This window comes from Cynocephalus volans, chromosome 7, assembly GCF_027409185.1.
Source record: "Cynocephalus volans isolate mCynVol1 chromosome 7, mCynVol1.pri, whole genome shotgun sequence".
Taxonomy (NCBI): Eukaryota; Metazoa; Chordata; class Mammalia; order Dermoptera; family Cynocephalidae; genus Cynocephalus; species Cynocephalus volans.
This window is the reverse complement of record NC_084466.1, coordinates 154301240-154326315: the sequence shown is the minus strand read 5'-3', so window position 1 is coordinate 154326315 and position 25076 is coordinate 154301240. Positions and strand designations below refer to the sequence as shown.

General features: G+C 51.8%; 1 protein-coding gene across 9 annotated transcripts in view; it reads left to right on the top strand.

The window, feature by feature from the left end:
• Positions 1 to 25076, top strand: part of CTBP2 (C-terminal binding protein 2) — a 161263-nt gene that overhangs the window by 120749 nt on the left and 15438 nt on the right. Inside the window, exon 1 of one of the 9 annotated variants that reach the window (XM_063103379.1) lies at positions 4111 to 5788. The exons of the other annotated variants lie outside the window; for them this stretch is intronic. Within the exon in view, the coding sequence (XP_062959449.1) occupies positions 4111 to 5788 (1678 nt within the window). Of the gene's footprint in view, positions 1 to 4110; positions 5789 to 25076 lie in introns of those variants that run through there. 9 annotated transcript variants of the gene reach the window in all.

Genomic DNA, 25076 nt, shown 5'->3' with positions numbered 1-25076 from the left:
TTTCACTTTATGCAGTCATTTTATTTTTGTACTGAGGGTCTTTGCAGGATTAAAAAGTTAAGTCCCTGAGACTGATTACTCTTTCAGAAATTGGTCCCATCTCACTTTATTTAGTCAACATGAGATTTTTCAGAAAAGCAGCCCTTTCTAAATGACTGCAATGTGTTAAGGGGAAAAAAAATGCCAGTGTTTGGAGAAGTGTGAGTCCAGTTACAGGTGTTTTTACCTAACACAGGAAAACATCTGTCATAATATTTGGCGAGTTGCAGAACTGCGGCTGCATGAGCTTGGGTGGCTTCCAAGCAGAGCGGGCTGGAAGTTGATAGAAAGGGAGCCCAGGCCTCCTGGTTCCAGTGGGGTGGGTGACACCACCTGCCCATTGCTGCCCAGCCCCCACCATTGTGCCTTCGACACCATCTCGGAAACCCATTGATTATGTTAAGTGAAGTAAGCCAGGCACAGAAAGAGAAATACCACATGTCCTCACTCATAAGTGGGTGCTAAAAAATAAATAGAAAAGAAGGAAAGATACAACAATCACAATAATACGTTGAACTTTCAAAAGGAGAGAACAGAGTAGAGGTTAACAGAGATGGGAAGGGAGGGTAAGGGAGGAATTGATAAAGGGCCACGAAGAACAGTTACATTGCATAATGTTGAATATACTAATTATCCTGACTTGAACATCTCATTTTGCACGCATGTACTGGCATTCAACTCTGTACCCTACAGATATGTACAATCAACTATGTTTCAGTAAAAAAAGAAAGCCATCTAAGAAACAGTACTGGTTTCTCACGAGCTGTTAGGTAAACATTCTTCCGTTTAGTCCTGTTTCGATGTGAGATCTCGAGCTGAAAACTAGATAGCAGTAACTGATGAGTCACCAGAGCTACCCCACCACAAGAAGATTTGGCAAAGGAAGGAAAAGAAATGGCACGATGACTTAACACCTAAGCATCAGGCAGGTGCCATCTGTCAGTTAAAGGCTGGGGAATCCGGGCCGAGACACGAGCGCAGTGCGCCACACTTCGTGGGGGTGGTTAGGAGTTACTTTCCCAGTATTCAGGGAAGAGTTCGTTTCTGGTGCTCAAGTAACACGTGTGCTATTTTGGAGTTTAGGAAAATCTATCAGAAATTAGATTTAGAAACTATCAGAATTATTTTGTTAAATAAGTTCCCCTTTTCCAGCACCAGATCAGCAACAGAAAATTCAGGCGAGAAGAACATTAGTTTTGGGGTCCTGCAGACCTGGGTTCTTTGCCCGGCCTCACCTCGTCCTGTGACCTTGGGCGGGGTCCCCAACTCCTCCACTCCCCAGCATCTGTGATGTGACATAATCCTAGCTGCCTGTAGGGCTGTTTATGGGTTAAGTTAAACAAGCAATTGGATAAAAGACCTAGTCAGGGCCTGTTATGTAGAAGACATTGAACGAATGTTAATGACAGTTACTGTGATGTCATCTTATTATGAAGCCCTATCATGAGGCTCCTGTAAGAAAACATGATAGCAAAGATGCCCTTTTGCTGGTCAGCACTGAAGGGAAGGTAAGTTTCATGTCTGTGCTGTCTCGCAACCATGTTCTCTGGCTGGTGGTGGCAGGAGAGGCAGCGAGAGTGGAGCAGTGGGGTGGGGTCCTCCCGGGATGTCTAAAGGGGCCCAAGACTAGAAGAAGGAGGTGACAAGGCAGATGTGGGCCAGGGGCTGCCAGAGTCATCTGGTTAGTGTTTTCTCTCGGGCTTTCGTGTGTTCTGCCAGAAATACCAGGCTCGCTTCCTCACAGGCCTGTCTGCTTATCCTCAGTCCTAGAAGGGTCAGCTGTGAGAACGCCCTCTCCTTTCTGGAGGGGAAGAAACTCTGCCCAATTTCTGAATAGTGCCAGGAGGAAAACTCCTGCAGAAATCAGGCCTGCCCGGCTGCCTCCAGCTTCTGGGCCACTCTCAGCACCCTGTTGGTACTGGTACTGTAACTAGATAGTGCTGTTTCCATTTAGTTTAGGGCTTTGTAACATCCTCCTGTACTTTTTGATCTATCTTCTAAGTAACCCTGTCCTCGGGCTGTTGGTGAGATGTGTAAACTTTGTCTGGTATCCACGTGGCCAGGCCTGTTTCCTCGGTCTCTCCTGCCCAGCCCTTCCATCCGTGATTGCGAATGTACTAGCAGAAGAATTACACAAATTGGCACTAGCAGACTTCTTTCGTATGTGGAAGTCTAATGCTTTGCAGTGTGGCTTCTTTCTTTTTCTTACTGGTTTTTCTTTTCATGCATCCCATAAAGTGGGGACATTGGAGGAGGGTTTTGGTCTCTTTGCCGCCTTCCAGGGAATTTTTGCAGATAACTTGGGTCCTTGTGGGTCTGAAAACGGGGGCCATGGTGTTGGAATGGTGGGTTGTGGTCTCTGGGGTCACCTGGGCTGTGTCTCTGGGCAGTGTTTGGTCCAGTTTCTGTGGCCAGTTGGTTTAAACAGAACTTGTCCCAAAGATTAATGTGTGTTGTTCAGGATGCAGGGGTTGGAGGGACACAGGATGGCATTACCGCGTAGCTCCTGGAAATGGAATTAATCCATACCCACTTTCCTACCTCACAGTACATCTTCAGTATTTCTCACATTTAAAAATAATGTTTTTTATTTTTTTTTTAATGACTGGTATTTCTCTTTAGTTGAAGATTCTAGTCTAATCTTAAATCGAGAGAGAGATGGGTGAAGGCAAAACACTGTTAAACAGTTTAGTGGTTGCACATACGCATATCATCTCATTTAAAAATGTGTTCAGTGGATACATCCTTCATAGCTTCGTGATGACCAACCAACTTGTATTTTATTGTGAAGTCTTCATCATGGCAGTCCTGCAGTTGGAGGAGAGGAACCAGCTACATTCGTCTGTGATAGTTTCTTCTCGGAGATTGTTCTATGTCTTTAAAGAAATGTTTTAATACTTTGGGGCATTCCTTTATCGAAACAACTGCTGTCCTTTGCATCACTGCACCTAACATCCCTTGTAGACTCTGAAAGCTTGATCCGTGTGAGTACAGAAAGTCGTCTGCAAGATCTAAACCAGGCCATGCCTGCTGGAATTAGGCTTCCCTTTCAAACATATTTAAAGGACAACAAGATAATCAGCTCCAGAGGCTTCCTGGTTTTGCTTCATAATGTTCGGGTTTAGCCACCGATCCTGCTCTTTTCCTTTGACCTCTGCTGCAGTCTTAAAAGGATAAATTCCATATTACACGTGCACGGTTTTTTGTTTTCCTGGTACGAAAGGATCTGTGTTTTGCAATAATAAGGTAAAGAATCCATTTGGACTTAAGCAACGTAACCCATTTGATTCACAGCCAAGACCAGATTTCAATATCGTCAAAGCGTCGGTTTCAGATCTGGTCTGTTTCTTGGGCATCTCATGTTCTAGAACCATACATGAAACCTTTTCTGTTTATCCACATTTAATTCGTTTTTAGCTTTGTGATGGATTAACATTTCATCAAGGTGGATTAAGATTGAACTGACATTGAAGCAGTCTCATTTTTCTTCTGTCACTTTTCAGCAATCAGATGGGTGTGGGGAGAGCACCTTCCATCATAGGGGGGGTGGGTGGTACTCGTCCTAAAAGTATCCTGTTGAGTAAGAGGGAGATAAGCCAGAGCTTCAGCTTGGAAATAATTCCCAACTGCAGGTTGGGAGGCCTGGATGGAATAGGCAGCCGGCTTCATCAGTCTAACGAGATGTCACATGGAACAAAAGCTTTAGGGGTTTTATTTAGCTCCTAATCCACATGCTGAGAGCGCCCAGGCCCATGTGAGCACACCAGCCAGGAAGGGGGGACCCAGCAGGCTCGAGCACAGCCTCCTTTCTGGGACTGAGCCGTAAAGAACAGATCTCTCGGGCTACCATTGGAGAGTCAGGCAAAGTTACCGTGAGTCTTGTGTTTTGTCTACTAAGGTTTCAGAGGATTAATAATTTAGGCCATACTTTGAAACAGAAAACCCCCAGCTGGTTGTTCCTTCTGGCTCGGAAGGGCTAGCTACAGCCAGGTCTGGTTGTCGTGTATATAATTGAAGATTTGTAAAGAAAGGCTCCTTCCTCTGCCTCGTCTGCAGTCATTTTTTTTTCCAATGCCAGTTCCCAGCAGGCATATAAACATTGGTCGTTCTCAGAGCTGGGATGCCGCTGGGTGGTACGAGGGCCCCTGGGAGAACAGTGAGGCCCTGCGGCCTCCAGGGAGGAGAAGCTCTCTGACGTATGGCACAGGAGAGGCGACTTGGTGTGAGCAGCCAAGCCACCGGCCGCAGGACGCGGAGCCCTACCTCTACCGGGAGGCCTTTTATAACGCAGTTGCTGCAAGGAAGGGCTCCACTCCTGACTTTACCTTCTACGACAGCAGACAGGCGATGATGTCTGGTCGCAGCTCCCTGCTGCCACAGGATTACTACAGCGACCCATCAGCAGCCATGAGGGTGCCCAAAGAGACTCCCTTCTATCGGGACCCAGCAATCAGCCAGCCGGTGCCCAGCTATGGAGTGCTTGGAAGCAGAATGCCATGGGGGCAAATGCAAGGCCGGTTACCTGCCCTGCAGGACACCAGTCACCAGCACCGGGATCCTGGAGGTAAAATGATCCCTCAGGGGCAGCAGGCACAGAGCAGGGCCCCATCTCCCGGGCGGTATGGAAGGGAACTGCCTGACACCAGGTATGGGGCAGAGGCACCTGCCTACCCCTCCAACCAGGTCTACAACGATGTCAGCGAAAGACCTGTCGATTCTAACCTCGCCAGACAGGTGGCCCCGACATGCCTGGTCGTGGACCCCAGCTCAGCTGCTTCCTCCGAGGGTAGCATGGGGGTGGCCCCAGGTGCCCTAAATCGAGGCTATGGGCCTACCCAGGAAAACGTCCATTCTAAGATGGCTTATGAGAATTATGAAGCTGACCTGTCCACCTTCCAGGGTCCTGGTGGCAAGAGGAGTGCGCTCCCTGAGTTCCTGGCCTTCCTGCGGGCAGAGGGGGTGGGGGAGGCCACGCTGGCAGCCCTGCTGCAGCAAGGCTTTGACTCGCCGGCTGTGCTGGCCACCCTGGAGGACGCGGACATCAAGTCTGTTGCACTCAACCTGGGCCAGGCCCGTGTCCTGAGCCGCCTGGCCAGCAGCTGCAGGACCGAGATGCAGCTACGGAGGCAGGACCGGGTGGGTCCGCTGCCCCGGACGCGTTCCAGCAGTTTCAGCCAACGGAGTGAGCTGCTCCACAGTGATCTGGCTTCGCTGGGCTCTGCAGCCCTACAGTCCCAGCCTGGAGGTCCCCTGCAGATGGCATCCCCTCGAGCTGGAGACCTGGCTCGCCGCCCCTCCAGTGCACCATCCCAGCACCTCCTAGAGACAGCAGCCACCTACTCTGCTCCAGGAGCGGGCACCCAGGCCCCCCACTTCTCCAACTCTGGGTACAGCTCTCCCACCCCTTGCGCCCTAACAGCACGACTGGGCGCTACATACTCCCCACAGGCCGGGGTGGCCTTGACTAACCCAGGCCTCTCGAGCCCCCATCACCCTGGCCCCAGAACAGCCTACTCCACGGCGTACACGGTGCCCATGGAGCTGCTGAAGCGGGAGCGCAACGTGGCCGCCTCTTCACTGCCCACCCCCCATGGCAGCCCCCAGCTCCTGCGGAAGCCCAGTGTCCCCCTGGAGACATCTACACTGCCACCAGCCAGCCAAAACCTCCACATGCCTCACTCATACCAGAAGGTGGCCCGGCGGACAGGGGCCCCCATCATCGTGTCCACCATGCTCACGCCAGAACCAAGTAACGCACCCCTCCCCACCTATCCTTGCTGGGGACCTTGAGGGGACTGGGGATCAGGGGGGCATAAGTTTGGTCACAGGACGATAGGTCCTCATTGGCCATGCCTGGGAGACCAGACACACACACACCCACACTCTTCGCCCACCAAGAAGGCAGCCGTAGCACCGTGGCCAGTGAACACAGGTTCTCTGGGGTTAAACAGATTTGTGAATCAGGCTGACCCACTGGGGCAGGTGGCCTTCCTGTTCTCTAGTTGATTCAAAGTTGACTTGTGGATTTTCTTTCTTGATGAAACACAACTGTGTTTCTTGGAGAAACTCAGAAGTCATTCAGAACACACAGAAACTTTCAGCTCACGCAGGGGGCGTCACGTTGGGTAGCTTTGGAGAATCCATGATATTTTATCAAATGCCCCCCGTAAGTTGTGCATCGTTCATTTGCCACTAGCAGTGCGTAGTGTGGAAACGTACCACTTAAGGGTCTGCACACGGTATCAAAGGCAGTGATTAGCTGCTGTAGAGATAAAAATGTGTGTAAACAAAGCAAAATGTTGAAATCCCTTAAAACTCCCTGCTTCAAAAGCAGATTTAGTCTCTCATATTGGAAAATGCAGTTGGGAATTTGCTTGCTTGTAGGGAAGAACAGAGCTAGGTGATTTTCTTCAAAAACATAAGCCACATGTAATTTAGGGCAGGTGTTTCCTTGGACATTGTGGGCAGGCTTCTAGGTGGACATCCTTGGAACAACATTAGAATTTTTATTTTAACTCTAGCATCTTGATCGAAAATTTAAAATGTAAATTACTTTACTTCTTCCAAACGTACTGTACTTCCTTCCTTCCCTGTTGCCTCTCTAACATAGTTTAGAAAGCTGAGTCCTTTTCAAATGGAATTTGTTCTGAATAACTGGAACTATGAGATTCAGAGTAGGGGTGTGAATTCAGGGTGAAAAAATGAGATCTGCCTTTTTAGAAATACCCCTGCTACAGCAGTGGGTGGGCACTGGGAGCAGGATGTTGCGACCCCTGAGATCCAGCGTACGCTTATTTCCCGTGAGGGTGGAGCTTGGGGTGACGGCAGTGTCTGCTGTTGATTCTCAGAGTTGACCTCCAGGCAGTTTACTTTTTATTTCCAAAAAGAAGTTGAGTAACTGGCTGGATCTTTTTTGTTTTCTCTTACCATAGACTCTGGTTTTATCTCATCTATGGCTTTTTTTTTTTTTTTTTTTTTTTTTTTTTTTTTTTTTTGAGTCTGATCGTATAATTTATTTGCCTTTTTTTAACCAATGCACGACAGGAAGGAGGTCAGATCATTTTTCTGAAGGCCTGTGCCTTCTCTCTTATAGTCAAACATTCTTTCTCTGCAACCAACTAATTTGCATGGCGATGACATTTGTTGCTTCAGTAATTTCATCTGATAATGGCCGGGCTTGCAAAGCGGATCCGAAAACATATTCCTTAATTATGTGTTGCTAAGCAACCGGAGGGTTTGGTCATAATCACAGAAAGATTATCTCCTCGTTGAAGTCGTGGAAAGGTTTTGCTGAAGGAGGACCTGTAAAATCGCCTTCTTTTCTTTCTTTCTTTTTTTTTTTTTTTTTTTTTTCTGTTTGTTTTGCACTGCCTTCTAACAAAAACATTCACTGTTATTTGGCTACAGGGTGAGGGATATTCTATAAGTTGTTTGGACTGTGATAGTTAACACACTGTTTTGCAAACCAAAGGATATTGATTTTTATTTCATTTGCATGGCAGCAATCCAGTGCCAAGGAAGCCTGCAGTCGGAAGTCTGCCAGCAAATTAATTTTTCTGTCAAATGATCTGTCCCATAGCTGCAGTTTCCATCCTCATTCCTGGTCGTACTTGCAGTGTGGCATTGTATGTACCTACTTTGCTGGGGCAGGGGGTAGGGGCTTGGCTTCCCTAGTAGCTCTTCAGCTGTGTAAATGGCGTTTTGTGTGGCAGGTTTCAAAGAATCAGCAGCCAGATTTGGATCTGTTTCAGCCAGCAGGAAAATTAGATGGCGTGTCTGTAGTCATGCACAGGGCAGAGTCACCATACCCCCCAAGAGGGTGATGTCTACACTGAAGCACCAGAGACCTGAAGCCTGGGCTGGGCAGCTCACCTCGCCTCTGAGCCAGGCAGTAGCTATCTTGAAATCCAGCTGGGTCCCTTGTTGGCAGAACAACCTGCATGTGTAAATCTGTTTTGGTTTTGCCTAACTCGACTGTTTCCCTCCGATCGGCAAGGACAGGGAATGCTTAGGAAGTCGACTCTCTTCTCTCCCTTTGCAGAAGCAATGTTGGGGTGTTTACAGTGGTGGTGTTGTGGGGTTTTGTCTTTAAGTGTCTCGTTTTATTTTCATGTGCTTTGGGTATTTAACATATGTTTGCTTTTCACGGTCCATGAACGACCTGCTTTATTGAAAAGGTTGTTGTTGTGCATATAAACAATAAGCTCCTATTTGCCAGTCTAGTCCAGTCCATCGACCAGGCAGTTCAGAGTGACAAGGAAGGCAGATGCCACGGGGACCCTGTTGCACCTGCCTGCCCCGGTGATGCGGGATGAATGCAGCTCCTCGTCAGATGTGTGCAAGCATTGGCACCTGGTGGGTCTGCTGTCACTGTCAGACTGACCTGGCCGATGGTGGCATGAGCCATGGAGTCTTCTTGTGGTCGCTGTAAGCCAGCACTCGCACATCACATGCTGCTGCCCGAGCCCTCCTGCACAGATGCAGCAGGAGTGTCGTGTCAACAACACTGCTGCGGCCATTTTCTTATCTCTGTCCTCCCCAAATACAGCAATGCACATAGCTGGCGAAGGGCTCCAGGTTTCACAGGCAGGAAACACAGTCCCAGCCCTTTCCAAGCTTTTTCCATTTTCTTCTGGCCATTTTCTTGATGTAACTGGATTAATGAAGCTCACATGTGACCCCCATCTAGTTGCTGGGGTCACTTCCTAAAGATTCTTCAGGACGGGGGGAGGAGGAGTCCATGGTCCGTTTGCAGAGACTGTTGGGAGGCTGGTTGTGACAGTGTCATCTGTCACCAGAGTTGGTCAGTCACATGGCATTATTTGATTTGGCGCTAAAATTGTGGCCCGTTTTAAACACCATGGGTGTGAACACCTTTCTCCTGTGTAAAAAGTTCCCCTCAGTAGAAAACTTTTAGTCCCCTCAGAATCAGAGTACAGGAGTGTTCCCTGCACCCCACCCTCCATTGTTTTTTGAAATTTCCTTGGCTTGTCTCTGAGGCTCCCTCAGCAGGTTGAGGTCTGTGCTGGGGCAAGGACAGAAGACATACAGGCCAGCAGACCATCAAACCGGAGTGAGGCTGAAGGTGGCCCCCATGAGGCTCCAGAGCCCCGCAGAGCCAGCTGATGGCCCCCATTTCCCACCTGAGGAGGGGGTGGGGTCTGGGGGCCGTGACCCTGGGCTGGCCCTGCAGACCAGCAGAGTGATGGTTGCAGCCCTTCCTGTGTGACGATCATGCCAGCCGACTATAGAGGTTTGTCAAGGAAGCAGAGAAGCCTCTGCTGGGCTGCCCTGCAGGGTCCCATCCTGAACGCAGTTCACTGCCCCGGGCACGGCGCAAGCTCATGGGCCTGTTCATTTGCTCATTTCTTCCTTCAGTGTCAACCAAACCCCTGCTGTGTGCCGGGCTGTGGTCAGGTGTTTGGGGGTCTCACCAGTGGGTGACACCCAAGCCCTGTCTTCAGGCGCTCTCCATCCTGGGGTCTGGGAAGGGTCATTACATGAAAGGACAGTTACTTTGATGTGCAACAAGGGCCAGGACAGGGGCCCTTGGGGCCCTTAGGGAGACTGGAGTGCCAGGGTCGGCCATCACTCCTGAGCTTGAAAAACAGCTTCCGTAGGAAGCACGCTTGTGCACCGCCAGACGAGGAGGAGGAGAGGCGGAACTCACCACCACAGCCCACTTGAAATGTGTGGTCACAGCAGAGAGGGAGGTGACACTGCCTGGACCGGCTTGAGGCAGATGGACACTGGTGTGCATGAGCCGTCGTGTGCATGAGTGGTTAAGATCGTGGCTGTTTTGTGACTACCTGTGGCATCTTTTTTCTTGCAGAGTGACACATACATGATGATGGGTTTACGGGACCCATCATAAGTGGAGGAGCATCTGTACCCACTTAGTCAAGAAATGCCTGTGTCATGGAGAAGAAAGGGGACTCGCCCAGGACCACATAGCCCTCCCCGTGCCTGGCCTGGGCCTTTTTACTCAGCAGACCCTCTCTTGGAGCCGTAGGGTTCCAAGGTGCCGACAGCTCTCCCTGTCTTAGCAAAACACCTAAACACATCTCACCTCAGTAGACTCTCCAGGCCTTCCATTCGTTTTGCTTTTATACTTGATCAGTCTTTCGGGCCACCTCCACGCGTGTGCTGCGTCACAGTGTGGCTCTTGGGTCCGTTGCTCTCTGCATTAAGCGTGCCTCCTTGGGCTCCTGGCCTCTGTGCATTTAAGGCCCTGGATGTGGCCGTTCCCTGACCTCATGGGACTCCCATGATTCCCACCCCTTGCTGGGACCTTGCCAGATTGACCTCGTTGTGCCAGATCTTTGCTGTCACCTCTGCTGTCTTCCCAGAGTGGATGAGATCTTCTCTCCCCCTTTACTGCCCTGAAGTATTTGCGTCTTGGTCATATCACCTGTGAGACTAAACTCAGAGGCTGCACTGGGCATCACCTTTATTCTCTTAGCTCATTTTACTGGGCTGAGTCTGAGTTACTCGGTTCCCCCGTGAGGCTCCTGGAAATGCCGTGGACCCCACAGCATTAGTAATATGATTTCAGCCCAGGCATGTAAGGTAGCTGATCGCATGACTCGCAGGTATACTGCATGCTGTGTGTGTTGAGTTCTCTGTGCTTCTGTTTCCATGTCTGTCAAAGGGGTGGGAACTGAACCTGCCTCTTAGGCTTGTGGGAGTGCAGTGAGCAGAGGAGGAAGTCACGTGAGTGTTGAGGTCATTGCACCTGGTGAGTCTTGGCCAGAGCAGGACCTGCTTTCAAAGTGGTGTTCTTATCACCATCATTGTCCCTGGGCCTCTTCTCAGGCCAGCAGGCAGCATGCTGGGCCTTTGGGGATCTCAGAGGCTGGACTTGCCCCCAACTCTGCATGCCTCACAGCAGCCTCTTCTGACCATTTGTGTGGACTTCTGTCCTTGGAGGACATAGAACATCTGGACAGTGGCCAGGCTGCCTGGAGCAGACCCTTCTGCCGTCCTCAGCTGGGCAAAAGAGCCACTCTGCTAGGCCCAAGTCTTGTTAAAACTTAATGGACCTTTCCCCAAAGTGGGTATCTGCGAATTTCTGTAAGCTCAACTTGTGTACAGCACGCCCCCCTCGATGGCTCAAAGCCCCTCTGCAGTGTTGTATGTTGGGGATCATACAAGGATTGTGGTCCAGGGAGTGACGTGGGCACTTGTCATCAGCCAACCGGGCTCCTGGCCCTGCTTTGGAGGACTTTGAGGATGAAGAGATCGTCATATGTCTCCTGCCTCACATGGTGCAGGACATAGAGCAGGTGGGTAACGAGGTTAGTCCTTGCCGTGTTTTCCTGCTAGTTAGTTTAAAGGACCTGATCTGTGTTTCATGGGAGGAGATGTTGGCCAACACTGTTGCTTGGGCACTGGCCAGCCCTGCCGTGTTCCTGTCACCAGACCCTCTTTCCTGTGTCCTCTCATGGCCGAGAGTTGACTGGCACAGGCCAGTCATGCCTTCTCATCTCTACACAGGCATTTTGTCTTCCTGGCTTAGAAGGCAGCTCCACCGAGAAAGAGTGGGGCTTGTCAGACGGGGCCCGTCACAGGTCTCTGCCCTTCAGGAAGCAGCTCATTGGTATGTGGCTTTGGTCCTTAAATAGCAGATTCCTGTTGGCATGCTTCTCCCTCTTCCCATACTCCTCCAGAGAGGCACCAGTTCCTGCAAGGTACGGGTCAGATGTTCTAGAAGATTTGCAGATCCAGGGACACAAATGCCTGAGCAGAATCCTCAGACAGGCAAATGTTAGGTGTTCATCTGGCCATAAAAAGAAGAAATCCACGGACCCTACACCACATTGCTGTTTCATGGGGCCCTTGCTCTCAAGTGTCCACTGGGCCTCTACCAGTTTTGTTTCCACTTTGTGCACCTGGGTGCATGAGGGTCTTCCATGGCTTGTGGGGACTGGAAGTCCTCACTGGCTTTTTGGTGTCAGGTACACAATGTGCAAATGGTTTCTGCCATTCTTTGGTTGTCTTTCTACTTTCTTGATAATGTCAAGATAGTGAAGCTTAACAGTTTTAATTTTGGAGTTTTATTTTAGTTGCTTGTGCTTTTGGTGTTGCATCTAAGAAACCATTGTTTAATTCGAGTTCATGAAGATTTATGCTGCATTTTCCTCTTAAGAGTTTTAGTTTTAGCTCTCACATTGAGGTCTTTGGTCCATTTTGAATTATTTTTTGTGTATGGTGTGAGGTAGGGGTCCAGTTACATCTGATTGCACAAGGCTATCCAAGTGTCCCTGGTCCTGTTTGATTTTGCTTTTAGGAAGCTGAGTTGTGGACAAGGTGAGCCAGGCCAGCCCAGAGGCAGAACCTCCCACCAGATTTCTTACATTTGGCAAATGACCTACCTTCTAAAGGAGGTTTTTCATTTTTAAGAAGTGAAAATGCCAACATATTAACAGGGAAGCTTTCCTGGTGCTTGGAGCCAATTTCTTGTCCCCAAGAGTACTTGAAGCAAGAATTCTAAAGCTTTTTCACAGACTCCTTGCTGATACATGGGAGGGTTTTTTTGTAAGTTTATGAAAGAGAAATGATATTTGTAGTCCATAACTCGTTAGCCCACGTTAGCAACACAGAATGTCATGAATGTATCAGTGGTGCTGCTGTGGGTGTGTTCCCCTCTCTGAGGCCGGCTTACGCAAAGGAGGACTTTATGGTTGTTTTTAACTTATGGGGAAAAAACAAGACTGTGTTTGCTTTTACTTGCCCCCTCCACTGCCCAAGGAACAGGAAGGAAGGTACAGTGCAGTTAAATTTAGCCAAAGGCAGGGTATAAATAAAATGACTTTTGCCAAATTGTTCAGAGAGCATAAAATCAAACCTATAAACACGGTCCCCCACCTGAGAGGGTGGGTGGCTCTCAGGACACGTTCTCCTGAGAGACGTGGAGACTTTGATGCTAGGAAGGGTTTGCAAGTGTAAGTAGAACACGGGAGAGCTGTGTGAGAAAGAATCCTGGTGCTGCGTTTATGCAGAATAAGAGCTTGGGCTGTGCTCTGCCGGAAGGAGCGGTAGCAGCGACCCGACTTCCAGCTGCAAACACAGATGTGTGCGGTGCTGGTGGGGCCATGAGGAGCAAATCCACGCGACACCAGCTCGATAGGAAACGGCTGCTGGGGAGCTCCCAGCCCTGGTTGCCCCTGATACACCTCTTCCCCCTCTGCCAGGGCTGGGGTAGGTGGAACCAGCCTTCAGAAAATCTAGGGCCCTGACTGAAGCTGATAAATAATAGTAATCGCTGATAAATAATAGTATCCCCCATCTGAATTCCCAGAAGGACTCTGGGCATTTTCCTTTTTAAAGTGGAAAATCTGAGGCTCAGAGAGGTTAGCCCTCTGCCGTATGTCACACAGCAGGGTTGGGACTTCAAGCCAGCCTGTCTGACTTCAACGCTCTATTTCCTGCTCGTGCCGTGATGAACCACCAGGCGCAGTGCGTCAGGACAGCACAGGAAAATCAACAGTGGTAGACAGTTGGGGAGCACTAGCCCCAGCTGCAAGCCAAGGTCCGTGGCAGCAAGAGGAAATGGGATGAAATGGCTGGGCTCTGGAGCAAGAGTCCCGAGGTGCTGACTCTTCCTTCCCACATGTGCAACATTGGGGTGACGGTCCCCACTGCATGGCTAAGCTCAGAGCGCACATGTGTGGCTCCACAGGCACCTGCTGGTTGCTGGCCTGTCCCCTGCTGGTGCCCTCAGGGCCACACTTGGATCCAAGCTGCTCTGATTGCAGAGTCAAGCTCCTTCCTATTATGCTGTCTTCTGGGAGAGTTCAAGGAATTGATTCTTCTGTGTGATTAAGTGGAATGTAAACTGTCCTTCGGTCCCAAGAGGATTTGAAGCTTAGCTATCAGGAAGGACTCTAACACACAAAGTTAAAATTAAGTAGCTGGAGAAATAAGGGCAGGAAAAGATGAGGCTGGGTGAGAAGGCCAGAGCACAGAGAGCATTCCCAGCAGTCCTGTGCACAGGGGGTGGTAGGAAACAGGGATTCCACTGTGAGCTTCCTAGCAACCAAAGTAAAGAGGGAAACACATTCACATTGTGCATGAGATGGGACCAACAAGCCTGCTGCTCAGAAGCAGCTTTTTCAGAGTGATCCCGAGGTGACTATCCACCGCCCTTGACCACCTGTGCAAAGCAGCAGCTACAGCAGCTCTGCATTTGCAGGTTTGCTGTCTTGGGTTCCCTGCCCACTCCCCAGCTTGCACTTGCCCATTCACAGCCTCTGCATCCTTCTGACAGTCTCCTGCACATCATCTTCTGGTTTTTGTTAAATTTCACCAGGCCCTCATACTAATCGAAGTTGCTAAGCTCTTTTTGCAGCCCGAGGCCTGGCTGGACAGGGCCAGCCCCTTTGGAGGGATCACCAAGTCCAAAAGGAAGTGGCAATTTTTCCTGATTGGAGACGGCTCTGCCTGGAGAGTTGGGTGTTGTCGCCACCCGCCCAGCGTGGGCAGGTCCTCTCTCTCCCTCTACAGTACTTAAAGCTGACCTTGGAACCCAACACATTTCCCCACTGGGGACTTTTCTGTTAGATGCTTTTTATCTGGAGAAATAAATATGACTTTGTGATAGGTTCTAGTGTTTTCCTGTAAACTGGGCTTTGAGCCTGGAATGCTTTAGAGTCATTAGGTTTTATGAAAAAGTTACAGAGGAAAAGAGAAGGGAGGGGACATCCGACCAGCTGTTGTGATTGGGAAAGTCAGCTTCCTGGCCACTCTGGGGCCCGGGGCAGCACTCTTGGCCACCAGCCTGCCGGACAGCAGGCCTGTTAAAAGGTCCTTAAGAATCACTTTCCTGGTGGGTTTTAGGACCACATGAAAAGCTGAGTTAGCTGGGAGGAGGGGCCTGCTCCCCTCTCCCATCTCTCCCAGCCTCAGTGGCTGCCATTGCTAAGAAGGAGGTCATTGTTTTGTTTTTATGGGCACTTGGCCCAAATAACATGGTGAGGAAAACAAGGCTGGGTCTGCCAGGCTCTTTAGGGGCTTTCAGGAGGAAATGTCGTTCATTCCCTGGGGACACTGATGGAATCGGTCCATCTGATTCCAAGAGACAAGCCAACGACTGAGGTAGCCACCAGGAGGGCTCTGGGCACTCGTGGGCAGCCCTGCATCAAAGCAGTGAGTCAGCGGTAGCCCCAGTGGACCCTGGTGACAGCAGTCCTGTAGGGGCAGGGTTGTTCCCCAGCTGCTCTGGGTTCCTGGGAAGCCCAGGGCACCTGCCCTCCTGATTGCTGCCGCTTCCTGTCCTTTGGAAGGAAAGGCCCTTTGGGCACCAATAACAGGCACGTCCTCACTACCTTCTCCAGGCTGGCCAGCGACCTCTCTGCAGTCTCCCCCACCTCATGGCCCCTGTCCCTGAGGCTGCTGTGCTCCAACAGTCCACTTCCCCTCTGAGCACTCAGCATATAGCAGGCGCTCTTAAATTTGCATGCACAGAGAGGTTGGGGTCGATGAGCCTGTGCTGTGGGTCGCCTGTGGCCCCCTTGGATGCCTGCAAAGTCCCATTAGTGCTGCATGTGCCGGCAACACACCATCACCAGCCACTGCCTTGCCTTACCTCGCTGGCAGCCAGCAAGTAAGTGTGTAGCACTGGCCTCTGCCAGATTCCTCTGGCATCTCTTCTCTTTTCTCATCTTTATTTATTTTTCTCAAGCATCCCCTTCTGTTGCCATGGGCACATTTTTAGAACTTGAGAACTACTGGCACAACAGCCCAGTGGCCTCCGCTGGGGGGTGCCCATGCAGTGGGTGACGGAGGCGCCTTCTTGGGAGTGCCTGGGGCAGCGCTTGGGCCAGAGGGAGGCCACCGGGGTATGGGCTACACAGGCTTCCTGGACGCTGTCCCGATTGCGGGAGTGGTTGGTGGGGGCGGGCAGACCAGCAGCCCCAAGTGATCATCTGTGCAACTACAGCATCCTGTTGTCCCCGTGCTCCAGAGTCAGCCCTTCTAAGGCAGAGAGACCATGTGGATTTCTGAATGACCAAGCTTTGCCAGGGGGCCATGTGACAAGCGCTCTGTTTTGAAGAACAGACAGTGCTGCTGCTTGTAGCCATTGGAGTTGCTGCTGATTTTTGCATAGGTACGAAAGCCAGCAATTACTCTTCGGTGTGGGCTGGCTGTCCTAGTAGCAAAGTGCAATTCGGAGAGGAACCAGTGACCTTGCCCGTGCAGGGATGGGTGCTTTTCTCTTTTTGTGCTGGTCGCTCACCTGGGAGAATGGTTTCCCACTTTGCTGGCTTGTTGGCCAGCACCATTCATCAGTGAGGGTAAACAAGCCTGACAACAGCACCGGAAGGAGGTGATCGAGGAGATTTTCTCAGGAACTACTCTATAAAGCTATTTCGGGCTCAGATCACCCAGAGACTCGACCGAGGGATGTGAAGCACATTTTTCCCCTCCAGTGTAATTGAAAGCCCAAGGAAACGGACATATGGTAACTGGTAAGTAAACACCCTACACACCGCAGAGTATTTTCTAGGAAAAATGCCTGGTGTGGGAGCTGTGGTTGATGCACACTCACTTTTCCTGGTTTTATCCTCTCGGATGAGGCTGATGGCTTGACCCTCTCCAATTATTGTTTGAAAGTAGCAGGACGGTGCCCCCGCTCTGACCAAAGCTGCTGCTGGTGACTGGGCAACTGGGTCAGCGTGGCCCCGGCTCTCACTCAGCCCTCTGAGCTTGCTCTTTTCTGAGGTTTGGGGGAAGTAGTTCCTTCCGAGCCAGCACTCGGCAGATGCTTCCCTTCAGCAGCTCAGCAAGCCCTGCCCGGCCAGAGGCGCACGGGCTCCAGCGCTAAGGCACAGCGTCTTCGGGACCCTCGCCAGAGGTTGCTACTAGGCTGCTTCCTGTAAGGAGGGTCAAGCATGTGTACGTTGAATCTTGTATCAACCCTTTTAGGGGCCGATGTCAAGGGCCCAGCTGACATTTCCTAGACAGGTTTCTTATCAGCCAGGCTCATGAGTGCGTGTAGGGGGTGGGGACAGTACATGCACAGGTCAGCATCATGTGGCAGCTTTGAGGTGCTTGGATGTGCCCTTTCAGGCTCCATGGTTCTGAGGCTCCAGGGGCACCTGGGAGACCAGAGGGGGCCGGTTGTCAAGCTTCAGGGACTTGGGATGGGCCCTGGGTAGGGTCTCAGCTTAGAAGGAACCGAAGAGTGTAGGTTTTTCCTTTTCCCTGATGCCACAAGATTGTGTTGGATGACAGTTACCACCATGATGACTCCTCTCTTAAGCCACAAAATCCAGAGACACTCGCCCCGCCAGGGGAGGGGGGAGGTTGGGTGCCTGGTGTGAGGGTTCTCCAGACCACGGTTATTGATTTTGTGAATCTCAAGCCGAGTGTCTGCGATCGATTGATAGATAGCTGTCGGTCAGTAAAAGACAGGGGGACTTTAAGACCCACCTTACCCCACTCAGGTGAGATCATCTTCTTTCTCTCCTTAGACCAGGCTGGCCCCAGGGGTGGGTATGATGTTGTTTGTGACTCTCTCCAGAGTCCAAGGTTTGTTGAGTTGAATGCATCTGATCAGACAGGGAGGTGTAGGAGTGAGTGATGGGTTGGCACTGGGGTCGAATGCTGAGCCTCTGATATCAGACCTGAGTTCGAGTTCTGACTCCACTATTTCTCACTCTGTGACCTGGCACAGGCTTGTCTCATCGTGTCACCACGTGGACAGGATAAGAAGCTAGCTGTTTACGATCCCTGTTGCCCAAAACACTTGATTTCCATGTGTGTTCTGGTTCTTGGATGCATGCTTGATTTTATTGCTGCAATAAAATTGAAAACCTATTAAGGAAAAATGAGAGAGAACAGAGGTGCCGGGCACATGACTGTATTTTACAACCTTAGACTGGTCTCAGGTATTTGCCCAGCTTCCAGGCACATTGTTGGAAAGTCTGGTCTCTGTGTAATTACTATGGCACAGACTAATACCCTGCCCATGTGGGGTACAGAGAGGTGGGGTGTCCAGGGAGGCCCGTTGCTGCAGATAGCTGGTTTGAATCTGCAGGTGAGGCTGAGCAGAGGGTGGGTGTTCTTGGTGGCTTTTCCAGTGGCCTCCAGACGAGCTCACAAATTTGAGAGCTTGGGCCCTTGAATTCAGAATCTCAGGTTCAAGGGCTATGGGCTGGAACCAAAGAGGAGCAGCTGCCACCACTGGCCCAGACACCCATAGCTGACCTCACAGTCATAACAGCTGGGGGAGGCAAGGTGGGTACCTGCCAAGGAGTGGTGCGTTAGCAGGACCAGCCAACCCTGGCTTTGAAAATGAGTTCACCAGGGTCTTCTCAGCCAGTTGCCCAGGAGCCCCTTGAGAGGTTCGTGCTTTTTTAGATTAGTCTTTGGCAAAGTCCTGAGGTTCGTCTCTCTGACAGAGGTGTGGGGGAGGGGCACGTGGGCAGGTGGGGCATTTCGAATCTGAGGGCACGTCGTTGGCAGTAAGAGGACGAGAAGGCTTCTGGAGGCTTCCCGTGGAGCTCTGTATTGTAGGGGGGGTGGGAGGATGCCCGGAGGGCAGCCGACTGCCCACCCCTCCAGGGACTGTCCCCCACATCAGGAAGCAGGAAGATGTGTCATGGAGACTCATCTATGTGGGGAGCCAGTGGGTCCGTCGCCTGTTCTTCTGCCCAGGCCCTCACTCCTCCACCCTGTCCTCTCTCCTCCGGCATTCGAGGACCACCCACGTGAGGCTGGGCCGTTTTTGGTGCTGTCCCTGCATGGGTCTTTAGAGCCCGTGAACTTGTAGTCTTCGTTCACACAGTCTGAGTGGGTGGTGTTTGCCACCGGGGGACGGCACGTCTTTCAGGGTCGTCAGCTGCTTTCTCAGGGGAGGATTTCGCTCGGGAACACAAGCAGCCCCCAGGACTGGTGAAGGTCTCAGAGCCCCATCACTCAAAACCGGGGTCTGGAGAAAGACCGTGCCCAGCCTAGTGAGGCAGGATGGTGTCTGGGCTTCCCAAACAGCTACTGAGGCCAGTGTGTGTGAGTCTGAAGGAATGCCTGCAAGCAAATGATGAAATCGTTCTTGATTTTGCTTTTATTTTAAGTTCTATTGCAGAAAAGGAAGATACCTGTCACTTTCTCTTTTCAGGGTCCGAGGTGTGGTATGGATATTGCACTATTCATGCTGTGGGGAGAGCTTTCCCTGTGGGAAAAGCTAAAGTGACAGTCACGCTTGTCTCTCTGGGGTTGCAGAAGTGCTCTGTTGTTTAGTTTTGTTTGTTTTTGAACTAGGTGATGTGGTTCTAGACATTAGCTTCCAAGTCTGAAAGACACCATACACTCAGTTAACAGCAGTCCCCCACATGCCTTTGGGGACTCCTGGGAGCACTAGGCTGCCTTTGGCTGGCAGACAGGGGTGTGTCCCCTCAAGCCCCCTGTGCGGCCAGCTCTTTGTTACCTGATATCTGAGCTGCGAGGGAGATTGCCCAGGAGCCTCTCACTTGTAAGATCACAACTCATTAAGATACATGTTTTATTTAAGAAGCTGATCTATTCATCAAGGCCTTCCTACAGCCACTGTGTACGACTGCAGAGAACACCGAATGCAGAAGCTGAGGAGTAGCTTAAATCCAGGTTCCCCCGTGGGGCAGGCACATCCAGCCTTCTGGGGAGCACATTTAGTGTGGTCACCCCCAGCAGCCTGCACTCGTTTGTCCCCGTGACAGCTTTGTTGAGGTGCAGTGCACATGCCTGCACCATGAGCCCTTTTGAAGTGCGCACACAGTGGTTCTGAGCATCGTCCCAGTTAAGCAGCAGAACCTGACTTTGGGAGACCAGCTTGCACTCGGGTTCCTGATGACCTTATTGTGAGGCACGGGCGGGCTGAGTGTGCCATGGTCGCAGTAGAGAGCTTCCATCCTGCCCACCCGTACCCTCAAAGGAACATCTGGCATGACCTGCGCTGCTGAAGATGTGTGCGGTGACGCAATGGCCTCACCACTTTGTCACCTGAGCACATACTATGCTCCTTTTTATTCCTCAGCATGGGTTTCCGGGTGGCATCTCTGTGTCGTTCTGGACTCCTGCGGTTTCCCTAGGGCTGGGCTTCGGCTGGCTTTAGGTCGGGGTTAAATCGTTTTCTACTGGGTAAGGTAGGTGAGTTAGTCAGGGTTCTCCAGAGAGACAGAATCAATAGGATATGTTATAATTACATGAGAGGGGTTTGTTAGGGAAATTAGCTCACACGACTGTGAAGAAAAGTCCCACGACAGGGCTTCTGTAAACCGGATGCTGGCAGTGTGGCTGTCCAAGTCCAAAGGCCCCAAAGCCAGGGAAGCTGATGGTGTCCTTGGTGTAAGTACTGGAACCCAAAGCCGAAGAGTCTCGAGCTCTGATGTCCACGGATAGGAGAGAAGAGTGTGTCCAGCTCCAGCAGAGAGAGAGCCTCACCTCTTTCCTCTGTCTTTTGCTCTCTCCGGACCCCCAGAGGATCGGATGGTTCCCACCCACACTGAGGGTGGGTCTTTCCCACCCAGGCCACTCAGACCCTCATGCTAATCTCTGCCGGGAACACCCTCATGGACACACCTGAAAAGACAGCTTTACCAGGTTTCTCAGCATTGCTTCATCTAACCGAGTTGACACCTAGAATTAACCTTCACATTAGGGGTTCACCTGGGAAGGTGAGAACAGGGGAACAGTGTTTGAAAAGGCCACGTCTGCATCCCAAAACTTCTGACAGCCCAGGCCTTGGAGGAGGGCCCTTCAGAACCCATTCCTGGGACATAGCAGCCTCTCCTGTCATCTGAGAAAGGAGAAAGGGCTGCAGCCCTCACGTGAGAACACCCAGGACAACAAGTCTTGTTACCGAGCCCTCCACAGCCCCTTGCCTGGGGGTCCTCCCTGCAGAGTCCAGCCTCGGCACCCGAGCTTCTGGGTCTGTATCTCTCCTGGAAAGGCTGGGGACAGGCTTCCATGGTTCGTGCTGCTCCAGCCATGGGGCCCAGCCTGTCTGTGCCATCTTTGGTCATGGGGCTCACTGTGGGCTCTGACCCACCTCAGCCTTGCCCTTCCTGAGCGTACCGTTAGCTTTGCTGCATGGAAAATCACTCTGAAGCTTAGTGGCTTGCAGGCAGCTTTGAGCTGGGCTGTGGCCTCTTGTCCCGTGGTCCATCATCCAGGTGCTTCATAGCATGGTGCTCTCAGGTCCCAGCAAGGGCCAGCCCTGGAAGTGGCACAGCATCACTGCCGCCACTTGCTGCCAGTTCAGGGCGTGGAGAAGTGGACTCCACCTCTCAGTAGAGAGATGGTCTTGGATGCAGGGCGATGGGTGTCCCGGGACGGTCATTGGACAATGCGCAGGCTCAGCCGAGGCTCTTGGCTGTGAAGGGAGCAGGTACAAGCCAAGATGCCCACTGCAGAGCCCAGCCCCACTCTCTGCCCTTCCTCCTCCCAGAGGCCCCCCTTCTTAGCAGAGTTGGGAGAGCTGGGGGGCCCCAGTCACACTGCAGCCTGTTCCCGGGCTGGTGTGCCTTGGCTTCCTTCCCCTGGGGTGTCCCCACATTGCCCTTCTTCTTTCTGTGCTCACAGTGTTTCTGCAGTGTGTGAACATTGACCTTCATGTTCCTTTAGCCATGACAAGAGGGGATTGGCTCATGTAAGCATGGCAGGCAGATTTCAGCTGGCCTTGCAGGGTGGCTCTCTGGGGCACTGGAGCCACCAAGGACTCTGAGGCCCAGAGTCCTGGCTGAACACAGTGCTGGGATTAACTGATGATGCCTGCCCTGGGCGCAGATATGGAAGGGTGGTCGTGCATTGTGTTCAGGGTAGGATGGGCCGACGAGACTGGAAGTCCTCGCTCTGGGGAGCACGTACCTGTGCATTGCTGAGTTCTCAGAATCAAACTGCAGCCTGGGCTGCGTCGCAGAGGCTTGGCAGGGAAGTGGGCGCAGCTCTGGGAGAGCTTCCCAGAAACACCACAGAGAAGGTGCGTTTGCCACATGAAGAGGCAGATAACAGCATGGAAACAGTGGAGATTTCCAATGTCAGTTGTTTGGGGTTTTTTTTTTAACTTAAAATAGTGCCATGCTTAGCAACACTGTTTTTCCCAAATCCCTGCCTTGAGGCTGCTCCCTGAACACCCCCTACCCCCCCGCTCATCGTGTCCTGCTCCTGTGGTCCTTCTCGTGAAGGGCAGAGGGGAGATACTTGTTTCCCAGCCTCTGCAGCAATTGTGGGGGCCGGCGTCTTCCTGGGGTCTCCAGAAACGGGGGTGGGGGGGTCTTTGCTCACTTTCCAGATCAGCCAACTGCAGGATGTTGGTTGCTGTTTCGATCCCATGTCTGACGGTTTAAAGCAGTTTTTATAACATGGCTAAACATGTTTACAAAGCAGGGGAGGCGTGTCAGACATGATCACTGCAGCTGCTTCACTTTGGGGTAAAATCCTGAAATCTCAAAAGCAACAAAATCATGCCCCTGGAGCAGTTTGGTTCTCGAACTGCAAGTAATAGAAACCAAATCAGACTATTTTTTCAAAATGGATAGTTCTTTTGAAAGGATGTCAGCTTAACTCACACAGTGTCCAGGAAGACTCGAAAATGGGTCTCCAAAACACCACAGGGCAGCTTTATATGACAGGATCATCCCAGTTCCTTCTCAGTGACTCTGCTCGGGGCCAGGTCTCATTTGCTCTGTGTGGGTCCTAAAGCCAGATGGCCAGCCCCAGCCCTGGCAGTCTGGATCCGCTGAGAGAGAGGCAGCTCTCCAGAAGAATTCTGGTTCTGTTTTCCACCTGCGGTGGCATCAAGGCTAGATGGCCAGAAAGCTACCAGTGTCCTCCCTGGAGACTGCCCTTTAGAATCTGTGAGGTCTTTGGACCTGATGTTCCCAGGATGACTGGCCACCGTAAACAAAACTACAGCAACTCAACCTGGTGTTGTCTCTTTTCCGCTGAGTATCTCTAATTTCACGATTATTTCTGTGCGGCTGCAGCTCAGAGCAGTAGCAGCAGGCCCAGAGAAAGACAGCGGCGCTGCCTTGAGCTGAGCCCTGTGCTTCCCAGGTGGATGAGCAGAGAGGAGCCCGAAACCAGCCGGTGATTGACACCAGGGGAGTCGGCAGAGCCGTCTGCCCTCCCAGGTTCTTCTGGGCAGGCTGTCTAAAGGAAGGCACAGATAGTGTTTCCGTGATATGTCCAGTTACAGCTGGAATTGTCCAGAAACAGACAGGGCCAGGATATCGGTGGAAGGGAGATGTAGAGAGGCATTTCACATAGAGGGACCCCGGGACCCTGTGACCCCATCTGCGAGTGTTTGCTCACACTGTGGGTGAAAGGGAGCAGCAGCACTACAGGATTCCTGTCGGTCTTGGGGTCTGCGTGCGTGGAAATACCGTCAGTAATGTCTGCTAACCGGGAGCTGTACCGTTTTATCATAAACCCTGGCTTTTAGGGAGTCCTCATTCAACACTGTGCCCTGGGCTTACCTCTCCCACATCCCCGACTGTAGAGGACGTAGACCACTTCCCCATGGGCCTGGGGGCCAACCCCTGAGTTCATACCATTTCCCATAGTTCTTTAAAGGGTCATACTCCATCTTAACGTATGTGAATCTTCCCGTTACATTCTAGTACGAACGATTATTCAAATTGTCAGAAGCACTGAAAAATGTGTCACTGTGAGATAAGATGGGACGTCTCTTTGCAACTACATCTGATAGTTCATGAGCTCCTCTGGGAAGCTGTACCCCCAACTGCAGCAGGACAGTAGGGACAGCAGGTGCAGGGCAGCATGGCTGGGATTTAACTTTGAGTTACCCCGTGTGCAGGTGGACAAGTTCCTTCTGGGACTGAGAGAGCACGTGTAAGATGGTCCCTTTCTTTCTAGAAGCAAACCTCGGCAGTGTCCCAGCTAAGCTTTCTCTCATCCTCAGTGCTGGATCCCCTGTGGTCCCTGTACTTTGTGCAGGATGCACAAGACGCTCACCCACTCCCACCCACCCAGCCTCCTTCCTGGCACGATCCACCCTCTCTCTCCGTTTCCTGCCTTGCGGTGAAGGACTTGCAGCCAGATCCAAGCCTCAGGCCGGGTAGCCCAAGGGTCCCGTGGACCACCCTCAGTCACGTTCTGTGTGCCCAGCCTGAAGGGGGACGGCAGGGTGGTCTTCACCAAAGAGGAAGGTGACCGCAGTCAGGGAGGGAGCCGATCGCTAGGCAACCTGGAGCTTGTTACCCGGGTAACGGATCCAGCACTGGCACTGTGGATGGACATCTCATGACGATGGCCTCGGCCTTTCAGGCGCATTGCATGGCTCCGGATTCCTGCCCTGTGCCCAGCATCATTTTCCTGGGTGGCCACTTTTTAATGAACAACTTGGATTTCTCATCGTAACCCCGCAGTCTGTCTAACCATCCCGTCAAGTAGGGTGGTCCTCGCCCCGTGGGTGCAGCGGCCAGGGGGCAAGTGAGGACCTGCCCTCTCGGTCTGGGACTGCCCCCCGCCCCCTCAAAGGAGTCTGTGAATGGGGGTTTGGCCTTTTTACCATTTTCTTGGCAGAAAGGAAGCTCCAAAGCAGGATGTGCCTTGGTTTCCTCGTCTGGTTAAGGGGACGGCGCTGCTGTCGCGTGTCTTGAGGATGAATTGAGAAGGTGTCAGCTTTCTGTGTGAGATTCCTGCACCTCATTCTCTCTCTGCGTGGTCTAGTGTAGAAGGGGGTCTCCACGGGTCCTGTCTGATGACATCACCCTTGGCCCCCGGGGGAGCCTCCTCCCTGTCATCCTGCCCCGCCTCCTCGTGGGACCAACCTGCTCACTAGGCCAACAGGAATGTCAGGCATGTGAGCTGGGGACTGTTCCGTTCCTCACCCAACCGTGTGGGTCGTGGACCAGTGAGGATGTAGAGGGGGCAGCCCTCATCTCTGTCCCCCTCACACCTGCTCTGTCCTGTGCTCTTGATGCAGAAGGATGTTGGGGTTCGGGCTCACTAGGGCGTCCTATTTAGGGATCTGGGTCTTGGGGTGGCAGCAGGAGCAATCTGGGTGCACACCAGCCTTCGTGTCTGAGCATCAG